Source organism: Astyanax mexicanus, chromosome 25 (genome assembly GCF_023375975.1).
Source record: "Astyanax mexicanus isolate ESR-SI-001 chromosome 25, AstMex3_surface, whole genome shotgun sequence".
In the NCBI taxonomy this organism is placed as follows: domain Eukaryota; kingdom Metazoa; phylum Chordata; class Actinopteri; order Characiformes; family Acestrorhamphidae; genus Astyanax; species Astyanax mexicanus.
The window spans coordinates 8,685,864-8,707,182 of record NC_064432.1 but is presented as its reverse complement, the minus strand read 5'-3'; the positions used below and the strand labels follow the sequence as shown (position 1 = coordinate 8,707,182).

The 21,319-nt window shown below is 39.3% G+C and overlaps 1 protein-coding gene across 4 annotated transcripts in view; it reads right to left on the bottom strand.

Annotated features, from left to right (window-relative positions):
* Positions 1-852: 852 nt before the first annotated feature.
* fnip2 (folliculin interacting protein 2) overlaps positions 853-21,319 on the bottom strand; it is a 33,482-nt gene continuing 13,015 nt past the window's right edge. For 3 of the 4 annotated variants that reach the window (XM_022666554.2, XM_022666552.2, XM_022666555.2), the window contains exons 3-18: positions 20,376-20,468; positions 20,180-20,280; positions 19,546-19,620; positions 19,107-19,165; positions 18,196-18,288; positions 17,757-17,828; positions 15,956-16,091; positions 15,429-15,630; positions 13,864-13,952; positions 12,876-13,022; positions 9,683-9,852; positions 8,648-9,383; positions 7,337-7,493; positions 6,959-7,159; positions 5,438-5,553; positions 853-4,467 (exon numbers count right to left, since the gene is read on the bottom strand). In XM_022666554.2, the coding sequence (XP_022522275.2) occupies positions 4,389-4,467; positions 5,438-5,553; positions 6,959-7,159; positions 7,337-7,493; positions 8,648-9,383; positions 9,683-9,852; positions 12,876-13,022; positions 13,864-13,952; positions 15,429-15,630; positions 15,956-16,091; positions 17,757-17,828; positions 18,196-18,288; positions 19,107-19,165; positions 19,546-19,620; positions 20,180-20,280; positions 20,376-20,468 (2,526 nt within the window). In that variant the 3' untranslated portion in view covers positions 853-4,388. The remainder of the gene's footprint in view (positions 4,468-5,437; positions 5,554-6,958; positions 7,160-7,336; positions 7,494-8,647; positions 9,384-9,682; positions 9,853-12,875; positions 13,023-13,863; positions 13,953-15,428; positions 15,631-15,955; positions 16,092-17,756; positions 17,829-18,195; positions 18,289-19,106; positions 19,166-19,545; positions 19,621-20,179; positions 20,281-20,375; positions 20,469-21,319) is intronic. The other variant, XM_022666553.2, reaches the window with a different exon arrangement.

The following is a 21,319-nucleotide window of genomic DNA, read 5'->3' as shown; positions in this document are numbered from 1 at the left end:
AAAAAAAAAAAAAAAGCATCATGGGAGCAGTGCTATGTCACAGTATTAGCAAGTCACTGTGTTGGTGAGCGATTGTGCTTTGTGGCTAAATTGGACGCATGAATTCCGATTTGACCGTTCACATTCATGACGCATGTAAAATGGATCAAATACATATTCGATTTAGGACCACATAAACGTGACTCAATTCTGATTTGAAAAAAAAAAAAAAACTGATTTGGCACGTTCACACAGCCATGAAAAAAATCTGATCTGAGTCACTTCAGCCTGGAAATGTGAACATAGCCTTCCACTCTCCACACAAGCAACAAGCTTTCATGTGTTTTCTAGTGATAATTCCGTTTTTCTGTTGCATTCAACAATATGGGCTTACTGACAAAGCAACACAAATCGACAGGACTCCCTAACGCTAGCTAACTAGAACAGTAGAGAATTATCTATAAAACCTACAAATAGATATCATCTTATTATTAAAACAGCTTGTCATATGGGTATTTCATTAGCTTAGCTACTATTCCACTAGTAAAAAACTCACAAATAGCATAGCATATCTGCTTTTAATTAAGAGCTAGCTATGGTGATTAGCACTGGGAGTTTGTCTACAGGTTTAATTTAGTGCCATGCACACAGCCCCTTTGAAACACAACAGCCTTTTGGATTACAAGTGTAAGCTAAGTTAAAGTTGGAATTTGATAATGATTTAAACTGGTGAAACAGGCATTAATTTGTTAGCTGGGTAGCATTCAACAATATTATATAATTTCAGAGTATTTGAATTCTGTTTTTGTTTTTTAAGTGCGTTTCCGTCTGTTTAAATAGGGAAGAAAGTAAAACAGCACACACAATCAGAGCTTCTCAATTGCGAACAATTTATTTAACATCAGCTTTCATCAACATTCCAACAATGTCACAATGAACAAAAATTCTAAAAAAAAAATGCATTCCTTCATTCAAACATCCATAAAAAAAACCCTAAAAACAAAAACAAAACACTCACACAGACGCCATGTGGACGGCCTGAAAAGACAGATCAGTTTTCCTCGAGGGACAAGCGTTCACTCCTAAAAACAAAGGTTCCAAATGGTTCTTGGATTCCTGGCTAAAATACTCTACATTTTAGGTCAAATTTGGAGAAAAACTGCAACAGAACCTTTTATTTGGTCCCTGCTTCATTTAACCAATGGTGAATGTTCTGAAGCTGGTCCTTAGTGACCACAAGACACTTAGTCTATGTTCACAGGTGATTTCTCTGACCAGACTAAACCCAATGTTCATTTTTGGCTGTTCACACCATCTTTTTGAACAGTTTACACTGTAGGACTATTCGGTTCCATCCTCGCCACAACTATAGGAGCCATCAAGGTACAGATGTTTGCTCCAACCATAAGAATTAAACAAACTTGAGGACGGTCTGGTGGTCCGTTGACTCTACTAGTAGTAGAAATCTAACCAGGTTTGAGGTTTCAGGTACCAACAAGGAAGTAGATTTTTGTTAAGTTGAGTTGTGTAGGTACCATTCAATAGAAAAACAAAAAAGTCAATAAAAAGACACACTTTAAGCTCTTCAGTATCTTGTCTGTTCAGATGTTTTCTCCAGCAACAAATAGTGCTAAATTGTAGACTATCTGGCAACCTATGGGCTGTGTTTTTGTGGAAAACGAACCAGTTTCGAGGCTCTTCACAGCAAGTTTACCCTATTCATTTGATTATAGCGCCACCACATTATTAAATTAAGTAATAAAGCAGCGACTTTAGTCAAAAGTCCAATTTCAGGGTGAGTTTTAGTGAGTTACAGAACCTATGTTTCAATGAAAATATTGATATTTGACACCTTGTATCGATAATGTATGACCGAAAATATCGCAATATCGATCTTTTGTTCCATGCCTAGTACCAAGTAGTGGAAAAGCACCAAACTCCCTTTCCAAAGAACCTCTTTAGAACCTTTGTTTTTTTTTTAAGACCACACTAATATCACTAACGGCGAGCCCACTGTAAAGGCCATCATATCTGAGGTAGAACGTAGCGTACAAAAATACTTACGAGTTTTTCTTGTATTCAGTCTTATGAATATTAATGAAACGAGAACCATAAGACCTTCCTTTTTTCTTTTAAATGAGATTAAGACTGAGCCTTAATGGCTTTTTTGTGTTACTTCTTATTATTAGTGAAGTATATTTCAAATGAGAGAGTATAAAAGTGTGTGTTATAGAATGCCTATACACAGCGTAGAACATGGTAGCACCTGGTATAGAAACGAAAGACTAAATACATAGAAACGCGTACAAACGTACACAAACGTACATTACATACACACACACATACATACACTGAACTAACTTCTGCTTTAATTCTAGTCTTGTTCCAATACCTCCAGTATGTAAACATTCTTGACTTTGAATGGGGCGTACACAGACGATACACTGCTAACCGCTGCTTAGTTACCAGTCTCTTTACGTAAACATTGCGTAAACTTCACGTAAACATTGCGTTTCTTCTTTCTCTGCAACGAAATCACACAAACATACACAAACAAACTTACAGAATGAACCATCCAGTAATATTACTTGATGCACATGCAAATGAGACATCAGCACCTCAGAGCACAACAATTATCAAACGAATAACGAAATAATTTTCACTCTAATTACTTACAAACACCAACTAACAAGGAAGTAATTCTCCAGTAAACCTGCTTTCCCACCACAAGAGGGAGCCACTCAAACAGCAATCAGCTCAATCAACAGAACTGGGGGCAGAACTGGTGGTCATCTTCGGCATGCATTAACTGCGACCCACAATTTGCAAACCCTTAATTACGTAAACAAAACAATATGCCAACTTTCAAATGTACCTGCCCATCCCATTCATTTAGTTTCATTGTACATGATGGTTCTCAAGTCTTTCTTTGTGGTCCCCAAGGCTCCAGAGCTTTCCTCTATTGCTGTTTGTTAGGAGTTATCAGGATCTAGTCTTAGGCTTAAAGTCTAGCCTAAGGTCCATCCATAGTGTTAGAAAAAATAAACTCTTTAATCCTCATGGATAGAGCAAAACTGTGGAGTGTGCAGAAACCCCAAGGACTAGTTTGAAAACCACGTCTAGTGAAATGTTCTTCGAGGGCAGGGTCTCTAAGGAAACTTCAGATGTTGCCAATTTTTGAAAATGTATGTATTAACTCTTAGAAAAAAGAGCAAAATAATGGACTGTCCAAGAAACCCAAAGGAGCACTTGTTGAAAGGTTCTTCAGGTGCATATTTTTAAAGCAAAGTTTCAAAGGCAACAAAAGCTGGTCCAGATGGTTCAACCTTGGGTTAGACAGCCTGATAACTCTTAACACACAAGGCTAGAGCAAAGCCATAATTACGTATGTAATTATGCAAACAAAATCTGAAATATCTGTGGAATTCCTCTTTACAGCCCTATCCATACAGGATTCGTTTCTCAGGGGGTCTTGGGGTCATTTTCTCTTTTATGGGGGATCCTCTGTGATTTTATTCCCACCTGGAAGGACCATGTATGTGTTTTTCTCAGGCTGAATTATCTGCTGTTTTTCACTGAACTCTGTGGTCCTCCAGTAATTTTAGTACTGTCCAGACGCACATCTCTGAGTTTTGTTTTTTTCACGTTAAATAAAATATTTATTTGTCCACTGCCGCGCACCGTAACTACACTTTGGACGCACACTTCCACGAAGATCCACGTTAAACACAACATCGAGTGGAAATGGAGGAGCTACCTCCTAGTGAGTCAGCAAAAAACAGTAGATAATTCAGCCTGTAATTTAGAGAAAAACACATTCATGGTCGATCCAGATGGGAATAAAATCAAAGAGGAGCCCCCATAAAAGAGAAAATTACCCAAGAACCCCCCCGAGAAACTAATCCGTTCGAATAGGCGAGTAGCAATTTTGAGCTTAGTGTTTCTTTTACATTCCTCCCTTTCTGACAAAATAAAATAATGAAAATTCAACAGAGAACAAATTCTGAATGTAAACAAGTCTTTGTTTCAGAGAGCTCCAGTCTCCAAAGGCAGAAACGGTGTAGGCCTAAAGCTAACACACAAACACACACACAAACATTCACACAAACATTCACACAAACATTCACACACACACACAAACACACACACAAACACACACACACAAACACACAGTCATTATCCATTCTGCTGCAGACGACGTAATCCATCCGACCCAATCCGTCTTGGAGGACTAAGAACAAACTCCCGATTGGTCCAATTAAGGCCAGGCGTGGGCTCTGATTGGTCCGACGGAGAGCGAACCCGGACTGCTGTGTTGAAACTGTTGAAATCTGCTCCTCATTGGGCTGTAGTGAGAAGGAACACATTCTGATTGGTCAGTTTAGGGAAGAGACTCCTCCGTGGTCCACTCACAGGAGAATCTGGGCGACGTAGGGCGAGTGTGTGCTGGCTACTGCCGCCAGCAATGGAAGATCACTGGACTCAATCCTACAACACAAAAACACACAAAATAAAGAATATTACAAATAAATAAATGCATACAAATTAATACAGAGTGCTTGTGTGCATAGTGCTGGATGATATGGCCAAATTGCATATACTTATATAGTTTTTTTTTTTTTTTTTTTTTGGTCAATTTCATATAATTCTAATATAGACAGTAGGGGTGGGCGATATGGCCCTAAAATAATATCACAATATTTCATGCTATTTTCACGATAACGATACTCTTGGCGATATGACGAAATACTGAATTAAAAAAAATTGATTGTTGAATGATTTCAAGAATACACTAATGCAACAAAATGAATATAATTTTTTCTTTTTGCATACGATAGCATATGACACACCCTTAGCTGAGTTTTTAAAAAAATACAAAAAATTAATTATGCACTCTAAATATCTCCATATATCCAGGATTAAAGTAGAATAAATGATACTGGACATATATAATCTGTCTCTAGTAGATATGAAATGGGAAATGAGAAGTGTGATTTTTTTCTTTTGCTTAAAACAGTAAAGAAGTAGTACCCTGATGTGATAATTAGCGGTGGGTGATATGGCACGATATTTCAGGGTATAATATCGTTCACGACATTAAAAAATGTTGGTGATATTATCGCGTATGATACAATATGGCACACCCCTAATAGATAGCATTTCACATTTCATCTGCAAACAATATTACAAAAAAGTTTGGATAGAGGGATGAAAAAGTGGTTTTACTTCCATTTGCAGTAACTGCTTTTAAAATTTCTATTAATATCTCTGTTTTAGTGTTTTTGAGATCAGATGTTGAATCAGATTGGTAGTGGTGGGTAACTTTCATTATACTCAGATTTACTACAGTGATGTAAGTTTATTGTTAACTTTCTGTTAACAATTAATTTCATACACTGAATGAGAAGGAGTGTCCAGATTTTTGATTGGTACTCTATATGTGTGTACGAGTTCTTACCCCAGTGCTAGTCCCAGTTCTTTCACATGGACTCTCCTCTGTCCTCTCAGATACTCTGCCAAAGAACAGCTCTTAAAATATATCTCCTGCAACCGATCCTCCAAGTGCATCACACACTGCAAAGCAAACAGAGATCAGCAGATAAATATACAGTGGCCCCCTTACAGATTTATTATTTTTTTTGTTTTGTTTTGCATTTTTGTATACATACTTTCATTTACTTGAGTAAATCTAAAAAGCATGTGAGGGCACATTAAAGTTATACTGTTATACAAGCTGCACAGTTACTACCCCGCTGCTCATTGAGCTCCATTGGCTACCAGTTGATGCTCGCATCAAATTCAAAACTCTTACAATCGCCTACAAGGTGATGACGGAACAGGCTCCTTCCTACCTGCACTCACTCCTGAAGGCTTACGCTACCTCCCGGCCGCTGCGCTCCTCCAATGAACGTCGCCTCGCTTTGCCAAACACTCACACAAAGCAATCCAGACTGTTCTCATACAGAGTTCCCCAATGGTGGAACAAACTACCTTCCACTACCAGATCAGGAGAATCTCTCGCTATCTTTAAGAAACTCCTGAAGACAGAGCTCTTCAAAGAGCACTTACTCTCCTAACACCTCTAACACACTAACTACTTCTAACCCCATTTCCTTCTTCCCCTCCTTCACTTCTCTATCCCTTTATTTCCCTTCGACCTCCTTTAAGCCCCATCTAAAAATGGGTTATCTAAATTCCTATTACTTTTGTACTTCATTATTGTAAATCGCTTTGGACAAAAGCGTCTGCCAAATGAAATGTAATGTAATGTTATGTACTTTACATTGCATCAAAGGCTACATTCACATTACCAGACTAAAGTGACTCAAATCAGATTTTTTCATGGCTGTGTGAACGCTCCAAAAATCGCATTTGTCCCTTTTTCATATATGGTCTTAAATCGGAAACGTATCCAATCCATGGACATGCGACATGAATGTGAACGGTCAAATGGGGATTATTGCATCTTTTTACGCTTTTACACATTAGCGCTATGTGCTTCTCTCTTGTACCCACATCTCTTGGTGCAGCTGTGCAGCTATAGCTGCAAAAACAGCAAAAGCAAACCGCCTGTCCTTTTTTCACCTCCTTGACCTGAGCATGAACTTCAGACAAGCTGTTTCTCCACTCCAGCAAAAAATGCTCCACATATGAGCTCCTAACAAACGCATCCATTTCCCTTTATAAAGCTCTATCGTCTCTCTAATATGAGTTTTTTTTGTTGTTGGTGAATGTGCGCATGTGAGGCGTTTAAGGGGCAGATTCGTTCACATTACACACAGATACAGATCACTCACATTTGTGAATGTGAACCATCAAGATGTGAACGTAGCCAAAGTGTTATACCCTAGTTGTTGTCCCATTAAAGATATAATAAAATATTTATTTTATCTCACCTGTTTTGTGAAATACTGTATTTAGACACACACATAAACACACACTTTCAAGCACAACGTGTATGTTCAAGGAAGACACTCACAAAGTCTGCGGCGATATTGAGCGTGTGCAGCTGCAGCACGGACGTGAGGAGTGTATGTACGAGGCTGGAAACCATCACGTCTCTTCCTAGCCGCCCTGGCTCACACACACGCCGCTGGCTCGTGGCCACCTGAACACACAGACGGTCTGTGTCCGCCACGATACACACTGCCTCTGCAACAGGCTCGTCCAGTGCGGGGTGCTGCAGACACACACACACACACACAAATAACCATCATTAAGAGCAGTAGAGCAGTGAAACAGTAAGGCTTTGTGAGCAGCAGCTACTAAGAGTACAGTAAATCAGAGTTCTGCCATATCATATTGTACACACACACACAGTATATGCAGTATATATGCAGTAATAACAGGTATTCACCAGCACTGTGTGTTCCAGGTCGGTCATGAGGCACTGCTTGAGCCGCTGGTCAGAGCTGATGCCGTGCAGAGCGAAGTCAGGCATGTACTGAGGACAGTAACCTCCCAGCAGAGAACGTCCGAAGTGATTCACACTGGCTCGGCTCTCCGTCTGACAGCTAAACACACACACACACACACACACACACACACACACACGAAAAAGCTTGAATATGTAGGAATGAACAGATGTTGGTTAAAAAGATGAAATTGTGTATTTTGTAAACCATGTATACAGCTCTGGAGACAAACTTAAATATGATGAGTTTCTTTGATTTTACCAAATTGAAAATCTCTGGAATATAATCAAGAGGAAGATGGATGATCACAAGCCATCAAACCATCAAACCAAGCTGAACTGCTTGAATTTTTGCACCAGCAGTAAAGGCATAAAGTTATCCAAAAGCAGTGTGTAAGACTGGTGGAGGAGAACACGATGCCAAGATACATAAAAACTGTGATTAAAAAACAGGGTTATTCCATCAAATATTGATTTCTGAACTTTATGAATATGAACTTGTTTTTTTTTTTTGCATTATCTGAGGTCTGAAAGCTCTGCATTTTTTTGTTATTTCAGCCATTTCTCATTTTCTGCAAATAAATGCTCTACATGACAATATTTTTTTTTATTTGGAATTTGGGAGAAATTATTTTTTTTTACAGAGCTCTATATACATACAAAACAGTTTCAATATAACCCAAATGTATTGCGATACTGCTATATATTGCGTTGTTATAGATACATACACAACTCATTTATCAAATCTGTGCCAAAGAAAAGTTTACCTTATATCCAATCAGAACAGAGAGATCTAACGACACAGTAAAACACTGCCCTCTTGTGGGCAGGGTTTAATCACAGCTCTAAGTGCCCTATTTTATCAATCTATAGGCAAGCTGTTAACAATGCAGCTTGATTTAGGGTCAGTGTCAGTGTGTCTTCGCTCTCCTAATGACGAGAAAAGTGCACCTTGCCCAGCTTGAAACATGCAAAAGGCATGTACTAATTAAATAAACCAATAAGTGCTTCACTTGCCTCACATTCCCTTTAAGAGGCAGATGAGCTCTTACTTTGGCAGATTGGTATTTTAACAGCGCAGCGCTTCTGCTCTGCTTAGCAAAAAAAAAAAAAAAACTGACCTTATTTACTGTGGGAACTGTACTACGGGAATCCACCAAAGATTGAGAAAGGCAGTAGGTGTCCAATGTGACTGGGTGTAAGATAGATATGAGCATCATGCAGGGGGTTAGAGGGTAAGATTTACTTGCTTACCTTGGAAGAGGAAGCTCGTACTCTCGTGCCGTCTCGGTCGCCGGCGTGTACGCTTGTTGACTAGGTGACGCCGTCTCCTCCTCGTCACTGTCGCCCAAAGAGCTGTCAGAGCTTTCGTTCCGCCGCATGTCTGCCAAACGCCTGTGAGGCAACTTCCTGTGCAAGCCCCGCCCACACCGCTGCCCATCGTGGTCCGACTCTCGAGGGCTGCCGATGGTAAACTTCACCCGCTGTACTGGAGGGCTCTGATTGGCCAAAATATGCTCTAAACCTCCACCCACAGGGTCAGTAGCGTCCCCAAACGGTTCCCACCCAGGATCTGCACAGGCTAGCCTCTCACTGGTCGGTTCAGGGAGAGGGGAGGGGCCAGCAGAGTCTGATTTAGGAGCTTTTTTACTGGTCCTTTCTGAAACTGGAGCGTCATTTGCACCATCTACGTTAGCGCTTAGTGTTTTATCGTTGGTGTTCCCAGTGCAGACAGGCGGCTTTGCAGCCTCTGACTCGGGGATGAGTGGTGTCTCATTGGTCCTTTCAGAGAGGGGGGCGGAGTACAGAGCTGGGCAGGGATTGGCTGGAATGTCCGTGTGTCCCGGAGGCTGTGCATTCTCCTGCAGGTCTGAGCAGCGGATGAAGTAGGACAGGATGTAGAGGACGCGCTGCACCAGTTCTCTCCTCCGCCCAACGACCACCGTCCGACACACTCGCACGGGGGAACCCAGCGCACCATACAGATCACCTACAGATCGCCAAAAACACATCAATACAATAAAAACACTGATTACAGGCGAAAACTTGAGTGTATAAAGTGAATAAATTAGCAAATAAACAAGCTAACACACGTATCAGGTGATATTACTGTTGCATTTTGGAGTAAATGGCATGCAAATGTTTTTGTACCCCATGGACAAAATATCTTCATCTTACTGTGAATAGCTGAGCAAGAAGCTCTTCAGCATGTTGTTAGCTAACGCCAATGCTAGCTATTAAAATTTACATTCGAACCACACAGTTAAAAAGCTATGTTTGAGTGAGTACCTAGCTGAGCCCACAGTGGGTTGTATGGATGAGACTTTGCAAGCAGGTCCACAGTGTGAGAGGCGGGTTTCTGGCAGACGGGTTTGATTGGCAGGTGGTTGCTAGGCATCACAGTGGGAACCCAGGCTAAGTGGTACATGAGGACAGCGGTGAGCAGCGCTGAGAGGAACCTGTTGTACAAAACAAGGGAAAAAAAACTTGTGAGTAAACATGTAGATATTATACTGGACAGCTCTACACGCTTGGAGGAGAACACTAAACTGCCAGTTACTGCTGTTATATCAACTAACAAACTTGTTATTTGCTGGATAGGTAGGTGTTATAAGTACCTTCATTTTCTCCATCTTAAGACATTTTGAGGACCTGTGCCTAGTTCTAAATGGGAAGCTTAACTGGGTTGGCTAGTATTCCTTGTAGACAATTAGCTTAGCATAGCTTAGCTACCTAGCTAACCAATCTGTGTCCCTTCTACCTTCAGTAGAAAGCTGGAGTCACCTCATGTTTCAGGGGATGTGTGTTTTGTAGTTTACTCTCTTTGTTTGGCTAGAATCCTTTACACCTTATAGACAGTTTGTTTATTGTAGCTTAGCAACCAAGCTAATAGAGGTGTGCCAAAAAATCGATTCACATAAGAATCTTGATTCTCATTTACTACGATTCAGAATCGATTTAAAATGTCCCAAAATCGATTCTGAGGGGCGGGTTTTAGACTGATTTTGGGCTGGGTATTTTTGTTGGACCTGGCAACCCTGGGGATAGCGCTTGTCCCTTTGGAGATCTTCCAGACACACACAGAGCGTAGGTGTTTGAGAATCACCGGTAAGATGGCAGAACAAGCACTATATTACCTTAGATTAACGTGTAGTTTCAATGTTTTATGGCAGAATGCTTCATAACAAGCATAAAAAAGATCGCTAGTAGTTAGTTTCAGTAACTGTTAGCTAGCTAACTAGCTAACTTTCCAGTTCCACCTTAAATAACGCTACAGGTGGCAGCGGGCTGCAGCATTTAAGGCGGAACGGAAAAATAACAATAAGCTAATCAGAGCTAATTTCAGCTCCTCATCACAGAGGAATTAAGGAATGGACAATATGAATTAATTTCTCCACCTCCTGCCCCCTTTCTGAAGAAATACAACCACCTTAAATTAACTAGTTAATCAGCAGCTGCTCCTGAACTTTAGCGCTCCACTGCTATCATCACATCAGCCCAGCAGCGTCACCTACACACCACCGCTAGTAGCCTGGTAATAAAGCAGTGTTATTTATTTATGTATTTATTGTTCATTAACGTCATTGTGATATCCCAGTGATTCCTCTGTCACTGAGGACCCACATTCCTGCACATTTTATTGTTTTTGTAACACATTACTTGCTCCAGGACCAGTGTATATTATGGAGGGTTTTTTTTCAATACGATTCATAAGCCAGAAGCAGAAATATTTATAATTCAAATCGTTTTGAATCAAAAATCGATTTTGAATCGAATCGTGGCCCCCAAAATCGGAATCGAATCGAATCGTGAGATAGTAATCGATTCCCACCCCTACAAGCTAACACATGAATGGTCATTTACCATATTTATAAACACATAGGCCTGGACAATATTTCAATATCGGTATTTATCGCGATAAGAAATGTTTCAATAACGGTGATATCATTTTTGTGATTTATCGATATGTATTATTTACAGACAGGCGTTTTTTAGCGGCGTCAGTTCACTGCAGCCCTGAACATAGCCGGGCTACGTCAGTGCGTGATGACGCAATCATACAGGCACGTAGCCAGCTAGGCTAGGCTAGGCTAGACCTGGGTCGCCTCCTCTCCGCACCGCACCTAAAATCTCCCGCGATGAAGCGAAACCGACCCTAACCGAGCGGATCTCCGCTCCGCACCTAAAACCCGCCCGCCTTGAAGCGAAACCGACCCTAACCAAGCAGATTCACTACACACAATATCTTCCTTATTCTGGCTAAAACACTTGTAAGTTTATGTTGTATCTAAGTTATTTATAGTTTATATAGGTTTGTTTATTTGACAGGGATATCATGTTCCCTTGAAGGCTTTTTCTATTCCCTATTCTGGTTGAAGCACTTTTGTTTTGATCTGTTAAATATGTTTACAAAAGAATAAGAACCTCTGCCTCTGTTGTAATGTAAAGTTATTTATATTGGTAATATGTATATAGGTTATAGGTTTATGTTTGACAGGGATGTCATGTTTTTATTTTGCTACATGCAAATAAAAGTGAGCATTGATTTATTCTGATAATTTTTTATTTATAAAGTATTATACAGTTTTTTGTGAGAGGAGGCTTTAAAGACTTCAATTTAAGATTTCAGACAGTAGTGTACAGATTTCCATTGCAGGGATTCTTAGCAGTTTTTCTGAGGCTTTCAAAGTATTTTATATAGTGTTATATAGTTTATATCGATATCGAAATTATATCGTATCGACCGAAATTAAGGAATATATCGTGATATAATTTTTTGCCATATCGTCCAGCACTATAAACACATTTTGTTTATAGTGTTATAATTCTAAACTTAGGATGTTAGCACACCTGTAGTTGTTTTTTATGGTCTGAATCAGTTGATGATTTCATTTACTTGGAGCGTTTCTCCCTCTGTTTGGTTTGGTTTCCCAGTAAACCAGTCTGGCTTGGGAGTTACAAAGAATGATGAAACACTGCGCTTTTAAAACACAGTGTTTTAATAGGACGTGCAATCACACGGCTGTGAGCAGTGAATGCAGCACACACTGCACGTGTAAACAGCATGGAGCAGCAAAGACAGCGTTTGTTTATAGCTGTAGTAATTAGCATCATATTGCAAATATATATCTGATTAAACTGCGCCTTATCAGCAGTTCAGCTCAAATAAAAGGAGTATATTGGATAGCTAGATCAAACTGAAACCGGATCAAGTTTTCACCACAAGCGAACCATTCCAGAGTTTGCTTGTTTTGATCTCTGAGAGCGACTACTGTTTTCACACCTGCTCAATCGAACCGCATTAACGGTACAAACAAACCATAGTCCGTTTTAACAAAACCAAATAGTGCTGGTGTGAAAACGCCCTAAGAAGCACATTTTAAAGCCGTTTTTTTACCACTGGAAATTCCCAAATATGGAAAAAAGGACCCTAGAATTGGAAAAAACTGTGTTGAAAAAGAAAGATGAAAAAAGCACTGACTGAGTTTTAGCGCCATGCTCCATGAGCACACTCATCTCCTTCAGGAAGCGCTGGCACAGCTGGTTTCGCTCAGCACTCTGGGACACCATGGTCAGCCAAACAGGCTCAGTAATCCGTGGAGCCATGTAGAGGTTCCACACAGTCATCCTAGACCAGAGAGAAGTAGAATCAATAAACAGACTTAAACAAACAGAATATGAAAAAAACTACCTTAAAAATACTAGGCAATCATTGTGGGTACTTGGTCTTTATTAAAGCATTAAAGGAGAAGTCTGGTGTGAAACTGACTTGGGTTGTAGTGAAATATGATAATGAGTACAAACCTTTTAGCCCTCCTCCATTCACCTACAGCATTCTGAAACACAAAGCTTTTAGCCAATGCTACCAACTAACAGGCTTACAATGGTAGTTATGGGGCATATAGTTGCCGACGCAAAGAAATCACGGATTTTACACCATTAACAAACTCAAAGTAGCTCCACACTTTATTGGTAGAAGTCTTAGGGAACAAATTAATTATATTGAAATCAGTCAGTCGACATATCGTGACTTAATTTCAAGATGGAGGCACCTAGAGAAGTACCTGAAGGTTCTGTGTTAATAAACATTATTTATAATAAATTATCTGTGCATCTTTTAAAGTTCTAAGTGCCTTGTTTTAAATGTCAGAACCCTCAGAATTCTACAAATGAAAATTGGAGCTATATTGAGACGTTAATAGTGTAAAAAGCCATTTCTTTGCATTGGTAACTCTATGCCCCCATCAGTAGCATTGTAAGTCTGTTCGATGGGAGCATAACTAAGTGCTTTACTTCAAAATGCTGAGGGTGAATAAAGGTGGGCTATTTGACAAAAGTTTGTACTTGTTTGCATGTTTCACTGCATCCAAAGTCCATTTCACACCAGAGTTCTCCTTTAAATGTTTAAAAGCTATGTACAACTATTGTGCTTCCTAAAAAAAATACTTAAAAAACAGAGATAACCTCACCTGAACTCCCCCAGCGCCTCCATGACTCGACACAGATACACCTGCACCCGCTGACTGGCCTCCGCTACTCTTCTGCACACAATCATGGCCTAAACACAACACACACACACCACAGTGTTAGCTAAATACAAAAATATTTAAGCAGCAGAATTAAGCAATTTCTAATTCTTCCCATCACATGATGCCACGAGTGCTGGGAGGATGATGGTTAGCACATGATGCCTTTGAGTTTTTTTTTCATTATTTTAAAATGTTTTTTATTGTAGATTAATACTAAAGTTATCCAAACTATGAAGATTTTTTGATAAACAACAAACAAGAATATGTTTAAGATTATAGATTGCTTAGATAGAGACAGCTTTGCAAATCTTTTACAGCATTTTCTCAGTCAGCTTTATGAGCTTGAGTCACCTGGAATGTTCAGCTCTCAGTTAACAGCTGTGCTGAACTCATCAAGAGTTAATTACTTAAAAAAATCTTCTCTTAATGTGTTTGAGAGCATCAGTTGTAAAGTTGCAAGTGCTGTCTCAAAGAGCATCAAAAACATTATGATGGCTCCGAGTGGTCCAGTGGGCTAAGTGCTGCCACTATGATCAGGAGATCTCTGGTTCGAATCCTGTTCATGTAGCTTGCTATCAGCTACCGGAGTCCTGGGAGAGCACAATTGGCCTTGCTCTCTCTGGGTGGGTACAGTAGATGGCAATCTCTCTTTCCCCTCATCACTCCAAAGGGTGATGTCGATCAGCACAAGGTTGCGTCTGTGAGCTGATGTATCGGAATCGAGTCGCTTTGCTTTCCTCCGAGCGTTAGCGCTGTGATGCTACTCGGTAATGCTGCATCAGCAGTAGTTAGTAGAGGCGGTGGCTGACTACACATGTATTGGAGGAGGCATGTGCTAGTCTTCACCCTCCAAGTAATAGGGGGAGTCCTAATGAGTGGGTTGGGTAATTGGCCGTGTAAATTGGGAAGAAAAAGGCTAAAGAAAAGAGAAAAAGATTTTGTTATGATGGAACCGGTACTCATCAGGACCACCCCAGGAAAGGTTACCAGAGATACAAGCATCAGAAGCCACTAAAAGTTAACAGCTCCGCAGATAAGAAACACTTAAATGCTTTGTCACAGAGTATTTTAGTTTGTTTAACACTTTTACTACATAACAGTTTTACTACATGATTCCTAATGTGTTCCTTTATAGTCTGGATGACTTTTTTATTTATTTACAATGTAGGGAAATGTACATTTTTGATCTGGCTAAAATTCTCTGTGCAGAGAAACATAAGGACTGTAATTAAAGAACTACGAACTGAATATCCAGCTAAAGATGTAATCAGTGGTCATAATGTTATGCCTTTTTGGTTTATTGTATTTGCTCTGTGGAAAAATGGGAAAACACACAGGCTATGCTGTAAATGTCACTTCATATCGCCCACCTCAACATTTCCCTCATTCAGACAAGTCCAACCAAACACACAGATCCTCACAGACACAAAAGACCCTCAGTGTCTCTCAGAGACCACAGGCTGGAGCGTCAACAATCTGGCCTCCCGCGACCTCGGCGCACTCACCCGCTCGATGGCGGTCTTCAGCTTGTTCATGTGGGACTCGAAGAGCGGGAAGTGAGAGAAGAAGAACTCCTGGAAGCTGTGGCTCTCCTCCTCTTTCTCCGGCAGGCTGATGATGATGCTGACGGCGATCTTCTTCCTCCGAGCCATCGCCGGGTTCGAGCTGCAGCTTTCGTCCGACAGGCTGAACATCTCCTCTGTGCTCCTGCCACACCCATTCAAAACACAAACACACACACATATATATTATAAAGTGGCTTGCACAAGTATTTATAACCCTTGAACTTTTTTACATGTTGTCACCTTATAACCATAATAAACTTAAATGTATTTCAACCAATCAATCAATCAATCTTTATTTTGACTCGAATGTATGTTAAGATCAACCCTCATTTTCAATGTAGCCGAGCCACTATGATCAGGAGATCGCCGGTTTGAATCCCGGTTATGCAGCTTGCCATTGGCGACCAGAGCCCTGAGAGAGCACAATTGGCCTTGTTCTCTCTTGGTTCGTAAACTCACACACTTACCAGCGAGGAATGGGACCGTGTTGTAGGCTAGTTGCTTGGCTACGAAGCAATCGACGTTGATAACTGCTGGCGCAGCCACTGCTAGAGGAGGAGCCAGGCGAGGGCATGGGCGTGGCCAAGAAGCTGCTTAGTGATGCTATAAAATAAAAAGTCAAAACTGACAGCTCAGAAAAAACATGCCACAACATACATAGACACTAAGACTTTCCTTATTTCCCAATTTATCTTTACATAAATGTAATGAATATGTGCCATTCCACTGAATGGGTACCATTTCTGTCCCTAGGAAATTACCAGTAACAGGAGTGAGTGCCAGTAACAGGAGTGCGTGCCAGTAACAGGAGTGCGTGCCAGTAACAGGAGTGAGTGCCACTAACAGGAATGAGTGCCATTAACAGGAGTGAGTGCCAGTAACAGGAGTGAGTGCCAGTAACAGGAGTGATTTTTTTTGTCATAAATATCAATTATTTAAACATGCAGTCACACATTTTCTTTAAAATAAAGACTTTCTTAAGAGAAAATCAAAGGAATTAGTGGGCTTGCTATGACATGTGCTTTTTAAATGTCACATGAGGTTTGGTAACCAACTATAAATTTTACCCTGAAATATGATTATTAAAATCCTTCACAGATGTATTTTGTTTGCATTGTTGTGAGTAAAATTTTTTCATTATAAATGCATAATATCAAACTTAAGATACACATTTTAGTTTTGTCCCTGGGTTTCACTCAATCCTGTTACTGTAATACATTACACTGATCATCTGAAACATCTGGAACATTCTACAACAAGTCACATCTACAACAGGAAGTGACATCAGCTGGTTCCTCTGAAGATCATGGGAAGACCAAAACGAAGTTCCCTCATTAGTTTTTCTGTATATTTGAGCTTATTGCAACTATGACTGAGGAGGTCGATCTTAAAACTCGTTCCTGTTACCTGATATAATTCTTAGATCTTTTTTTTTTTTTTTTAAAATACAAATTTTGGGAGAATCACTAGAATGTGTTCAGTTTCCTCATGCTATTAGCATAGCCCCCATTAAGCCATTTTTTTGCTAATTCTATGCTTAAAAACTCATTCCTGTTGCTTTTTACTTCTGTTACTCAAAACATAAAAAGTAACAGAAATGACTGCCAGTAACAGAGTTTCAGTAACAGGAGTTATTATTTTTTGTCATGAATATACATTATTTTCTAACCTCGCATTTTTGGTTTATTGTATTTGCTCTGTGGAAAAATGGGAAAACACACAGGCTATGCTGTAAATGTCACTTCATATCGCCCACCTCAACATTTCCCTCATTCAGACAAGTCCAACCAAACACACAGATCCTCACAAACACAAAGACCCTCAGTGTTTTGTCATGAATATACATTATTTTCTAACTTTGTAGAAAATTAAGTAAAGAAAATAAAACTGCTCATATTTTAAATAGTTAAATAGATGTGTTATTAGAGTCATAGTTAAAAAAATAATTTTATTTGGAGTTACAACATGTAAATGGTTCCCATTCTGTGGAATGGCCCTTATACAGTTCTGCCCAAATAATGAGATATATGATAATGCTGATTGGTTTATTTCTCGTAACGCCCCAAACACAACCATGATTAATTAAGATAATTATTACATGCCTTTTGGTGTACTTTTCCTGTTGTTACGATAGCAAAGACATACTAACACTGACCCTAAATCAAGCTGCATGCTGTGTAGTTGATGCTTGCCTATAGATCGCTAACATAGGACGCTCAATGTATGATTCTTTCACCAATATTTGTGCGGAAGTGTGCATTAATGTACCTGAGCGTGCGATGCCACTGTCCCCGTCCTCGCTATGTCCTCTGCCTGGCATGTCCACAGGATTACTGTGAGCTAGAGACACAGAAATACTAATGAAACAAGCTCTTAAAAAAACACACACACACACACACACACACACACAACAAGCAAGAAAACACACATTCATGCCACGAGTGCCGTTCACAACTGCTATTCCAGGTTGTGTAGAACATGTTCCTAAAAACGAGCATTCAGGTTAATTCTTACACTTATACACACTCAAACACACCTGTAATGCAGTGTAGCACTGTTCTGTTTTTAAGCATTTAGTGTCAGAAAGTGAGAAAAAGAGTCTCTAGAAGTGATTTTTAATGGGTGAGTAAATAAACCCCATTCCTGTTAGTGCAGAATCGACTTCACACTGCTGATCACACTGCACCCACGCTGGACAAACACACACCTGCAAAGAAAGATGCACTCCGAACAAGGAGCTGAGGGGTGGGGCAGATGGGGTAACCCAGGGCAACAGTGGTGCTAGATAAACTCCAAAATCCTGAAACACCAACATGGTATAATATACACTATACAATGTAACATAGTTAGTTCCCACCCTGCAATATGATTGGCTGAGCGAGGTTCTATGAGTGCCGGTATCATCAGCCGGTAATGCACTGTAATCGAAGCTCTCCATGTATTACTCCGCCACATACAGGTTACCTAGCAACAATGCAGCACTTACAAACCAAACAGCGCAGCTACAAACAGTGCAGCAATAGAACTATTTTATTTTAATTTGCTGGGGGTTTATAACCAAACGGATCGTGTCATAAAACAGCACAGCAGTCTCAATATGACACGTTATATTACAAACCTTGAGTGTATAATTGTGATTATACCACAGCTCAATTATCACTGTTTATTGAAAGATTTTGAGTTAAACAGGACGAGAAAATACAATCTGTTTGTGAGTTAAAAGCATTGCTGCTCTGTTTGTAGCTGCGCTGTTTGGATTGTAAGCGCTGCATTGTAGCTAGGTTACCTGAATGTGGTGGAGTAATACATGGAATACATGAAGCTGCGGATTTCATTTTCCAGCAGGACTTGGCACACTGCCCACACTGCCAAAAGTACCAATTGTATCAATCTTATATAATGTTCACATTTTCTGAGACACTGATTCTAGAATTTTCATTGGTCATAATCATCAACAATAAAAGAAATAAACTATTAAAATAGATCACTTTGTGTGTAATACATATACATATTATATGAGTTTCACATTCTGAACTGATTTACTGAGATAAAGTAACTTTTCAATGATATTAAAATTTTTCGAGATACACAAGTATGTTTTATGCGTAAACGTCTTACCTATGCTACTGGTGTGACTTGGGCATGTCTGGCTAATCGACTCAAAACTGTCCTGTAGACTAAGAACACAAACACAGAAGAGAAAAAGAGACAATGAGAGATGTGAATGAAACATTTAGAAAAGTTTTAATCAAAGAAAATAAAAATTAAGTGTAATAATTGACATATATATTATTTTGCTATTTTAAATCAGTTTCCATAGTTTTCAGTTCCTTTTTAAGGCTGTTGTTGCAAGAATAAATTACACGTTAGGTAATTTTTTTTTTTTTTTTTTTTACATTTTATGTAAAATGTTTTTTGTTTTAGACAGACTTTACTAATTCAAGATCCTAACACTCAACATAGTTTTAGTTACTTTTCACTTCTTAGAACAAGATCTCTATAAGATTGCTATAAACATGCATTTCTGGACAAGCTGATGGACTGTGGTGACACTTACGTGTTGGTGCTGCCCGTGTTGCTACTGCCATGTCGCGTAGAAAAAACTTTACTGACCATCAGCTGAGGGGGGGATCTGCCCAAAACACACAAACAAACACACACACACACACACACACACACACACACACACACACACAAGCAGATAAAGCTCATTAACTAATGCTAGCCTGTTAGCATAACAAGCTTATACACTGGAGTAACGGTAGCTAAGCTCTGTGCAGTCAAATGCTCTGTCCTGCCTCGAGAAAAATGAGAACAGCACTTTTACTGCTGTCTTGTAAAGGAAGCCGTGTTTAAGTTGTTGGCGTATCTCTTTATAAGGTCTATTGTTTATATTTGTGGAACAAAGTAAACCCAATACTAATCAAAGCCTTAATTTAAAGCCTAAGTGTTTGATATTTGATGTAATCCTAACAGTACATTACGTCACATATCTATATTAAAGTCTATTCATGCATAAATAAATAAATAAATAAATAAATAAATAAAAATAAATAAAATTAAATAAAATAATAAAAATATTGTGATATACCGTAAAACTGTCAGAATCTTGAAAAATATTGATATAAATTTGTTTATAATTCGTGTAAATGTGTTGACACCTTTACACTAATTCACACACTTTTACTTACCGGATATGGTGAATCTTCAGTGTTGAACCCTTGTAACTCATGGCAACAGAGCCAAACATCATCTCTCCAAGCATGTTGACATCTGAAGCTGGTCTGGTATACTACACAAACACACACACACACACACGCAATTACACTGTCACTCATCCTGTAAGACAGGTGTATATAGGTGTGTCTATGTGGTTTATGAACTTGCCTGGTATGTAGGAGGAGACTCTTTCTGGCTTGCTTTGCTGTTGATCTGGCACGCACCACTCCGGGCAGGTGGAACCTTCGTCTCCTCTGCATTCTGCAAGTAAAACAGCCAATCAGCTCAGTCAAAACACAAGGAACCAACTTTAGATACCTGTTGCCTCAGGTACATCTTATGGACAAAACTGACATCTTTGTAAAATGTGTAAAACTAACGCGTCTTGTGGAGGAAAGAGAAGAAAGACTTAAAGACTTTTAATCCCACTAACTGGATATCCCTTTCTAGAGTGCACCTTTCAGCCCATTCAGTGACTTGCTATTAGCACAGCAATTTAGTAGAGCTGACGGCTCAAGCAACACAAAACAGCAAACTGTGCAGAGCATATTTAACCCCACCAAAACAAGTATAGAAACAGAAGTTAGAAAGCTTAAAAGCTTAGAAGTAAAAAAAAAAAATAAAAAAATAAAAAAATCCTGTTTAAAGTAATTTTGAGTTTAAAGTTTTTAGAACTAGATAAGCAGCACTTTTCAGGTTGTGTTTTTACTTGTGCAGCTCTGTACAGGAATTAAAAGGAATTAAAATTTGAAGGCAGTAGATGAAATTTACTGTTAGCTGAACAGCAACAGCATCAACTAGTTTGATATGTAATAGCAGCACTCCTAAACGACAAATTCGTCAAGAAGCATAATAGCTGGAGCTTAGCCTGTTTTGAAGACACTGTTAAATATTATACATCTTTAACAGTTTTGAATCCAGTTTTGCAAATTGAAGCTAAATGCAATCACTGGAAATTGTGTTCACATACTAGAGATGAAAAATAATTGGGTCAAAACTAATTTATTTTGTAAAATATGTGTCTTGAAGAGGAAATATTATAAAGACTTTTAATCCCACTAACCGGATAACCCTTTCAAGAGTGCACCTTTCAGCTAATTTAGTGAGTATGT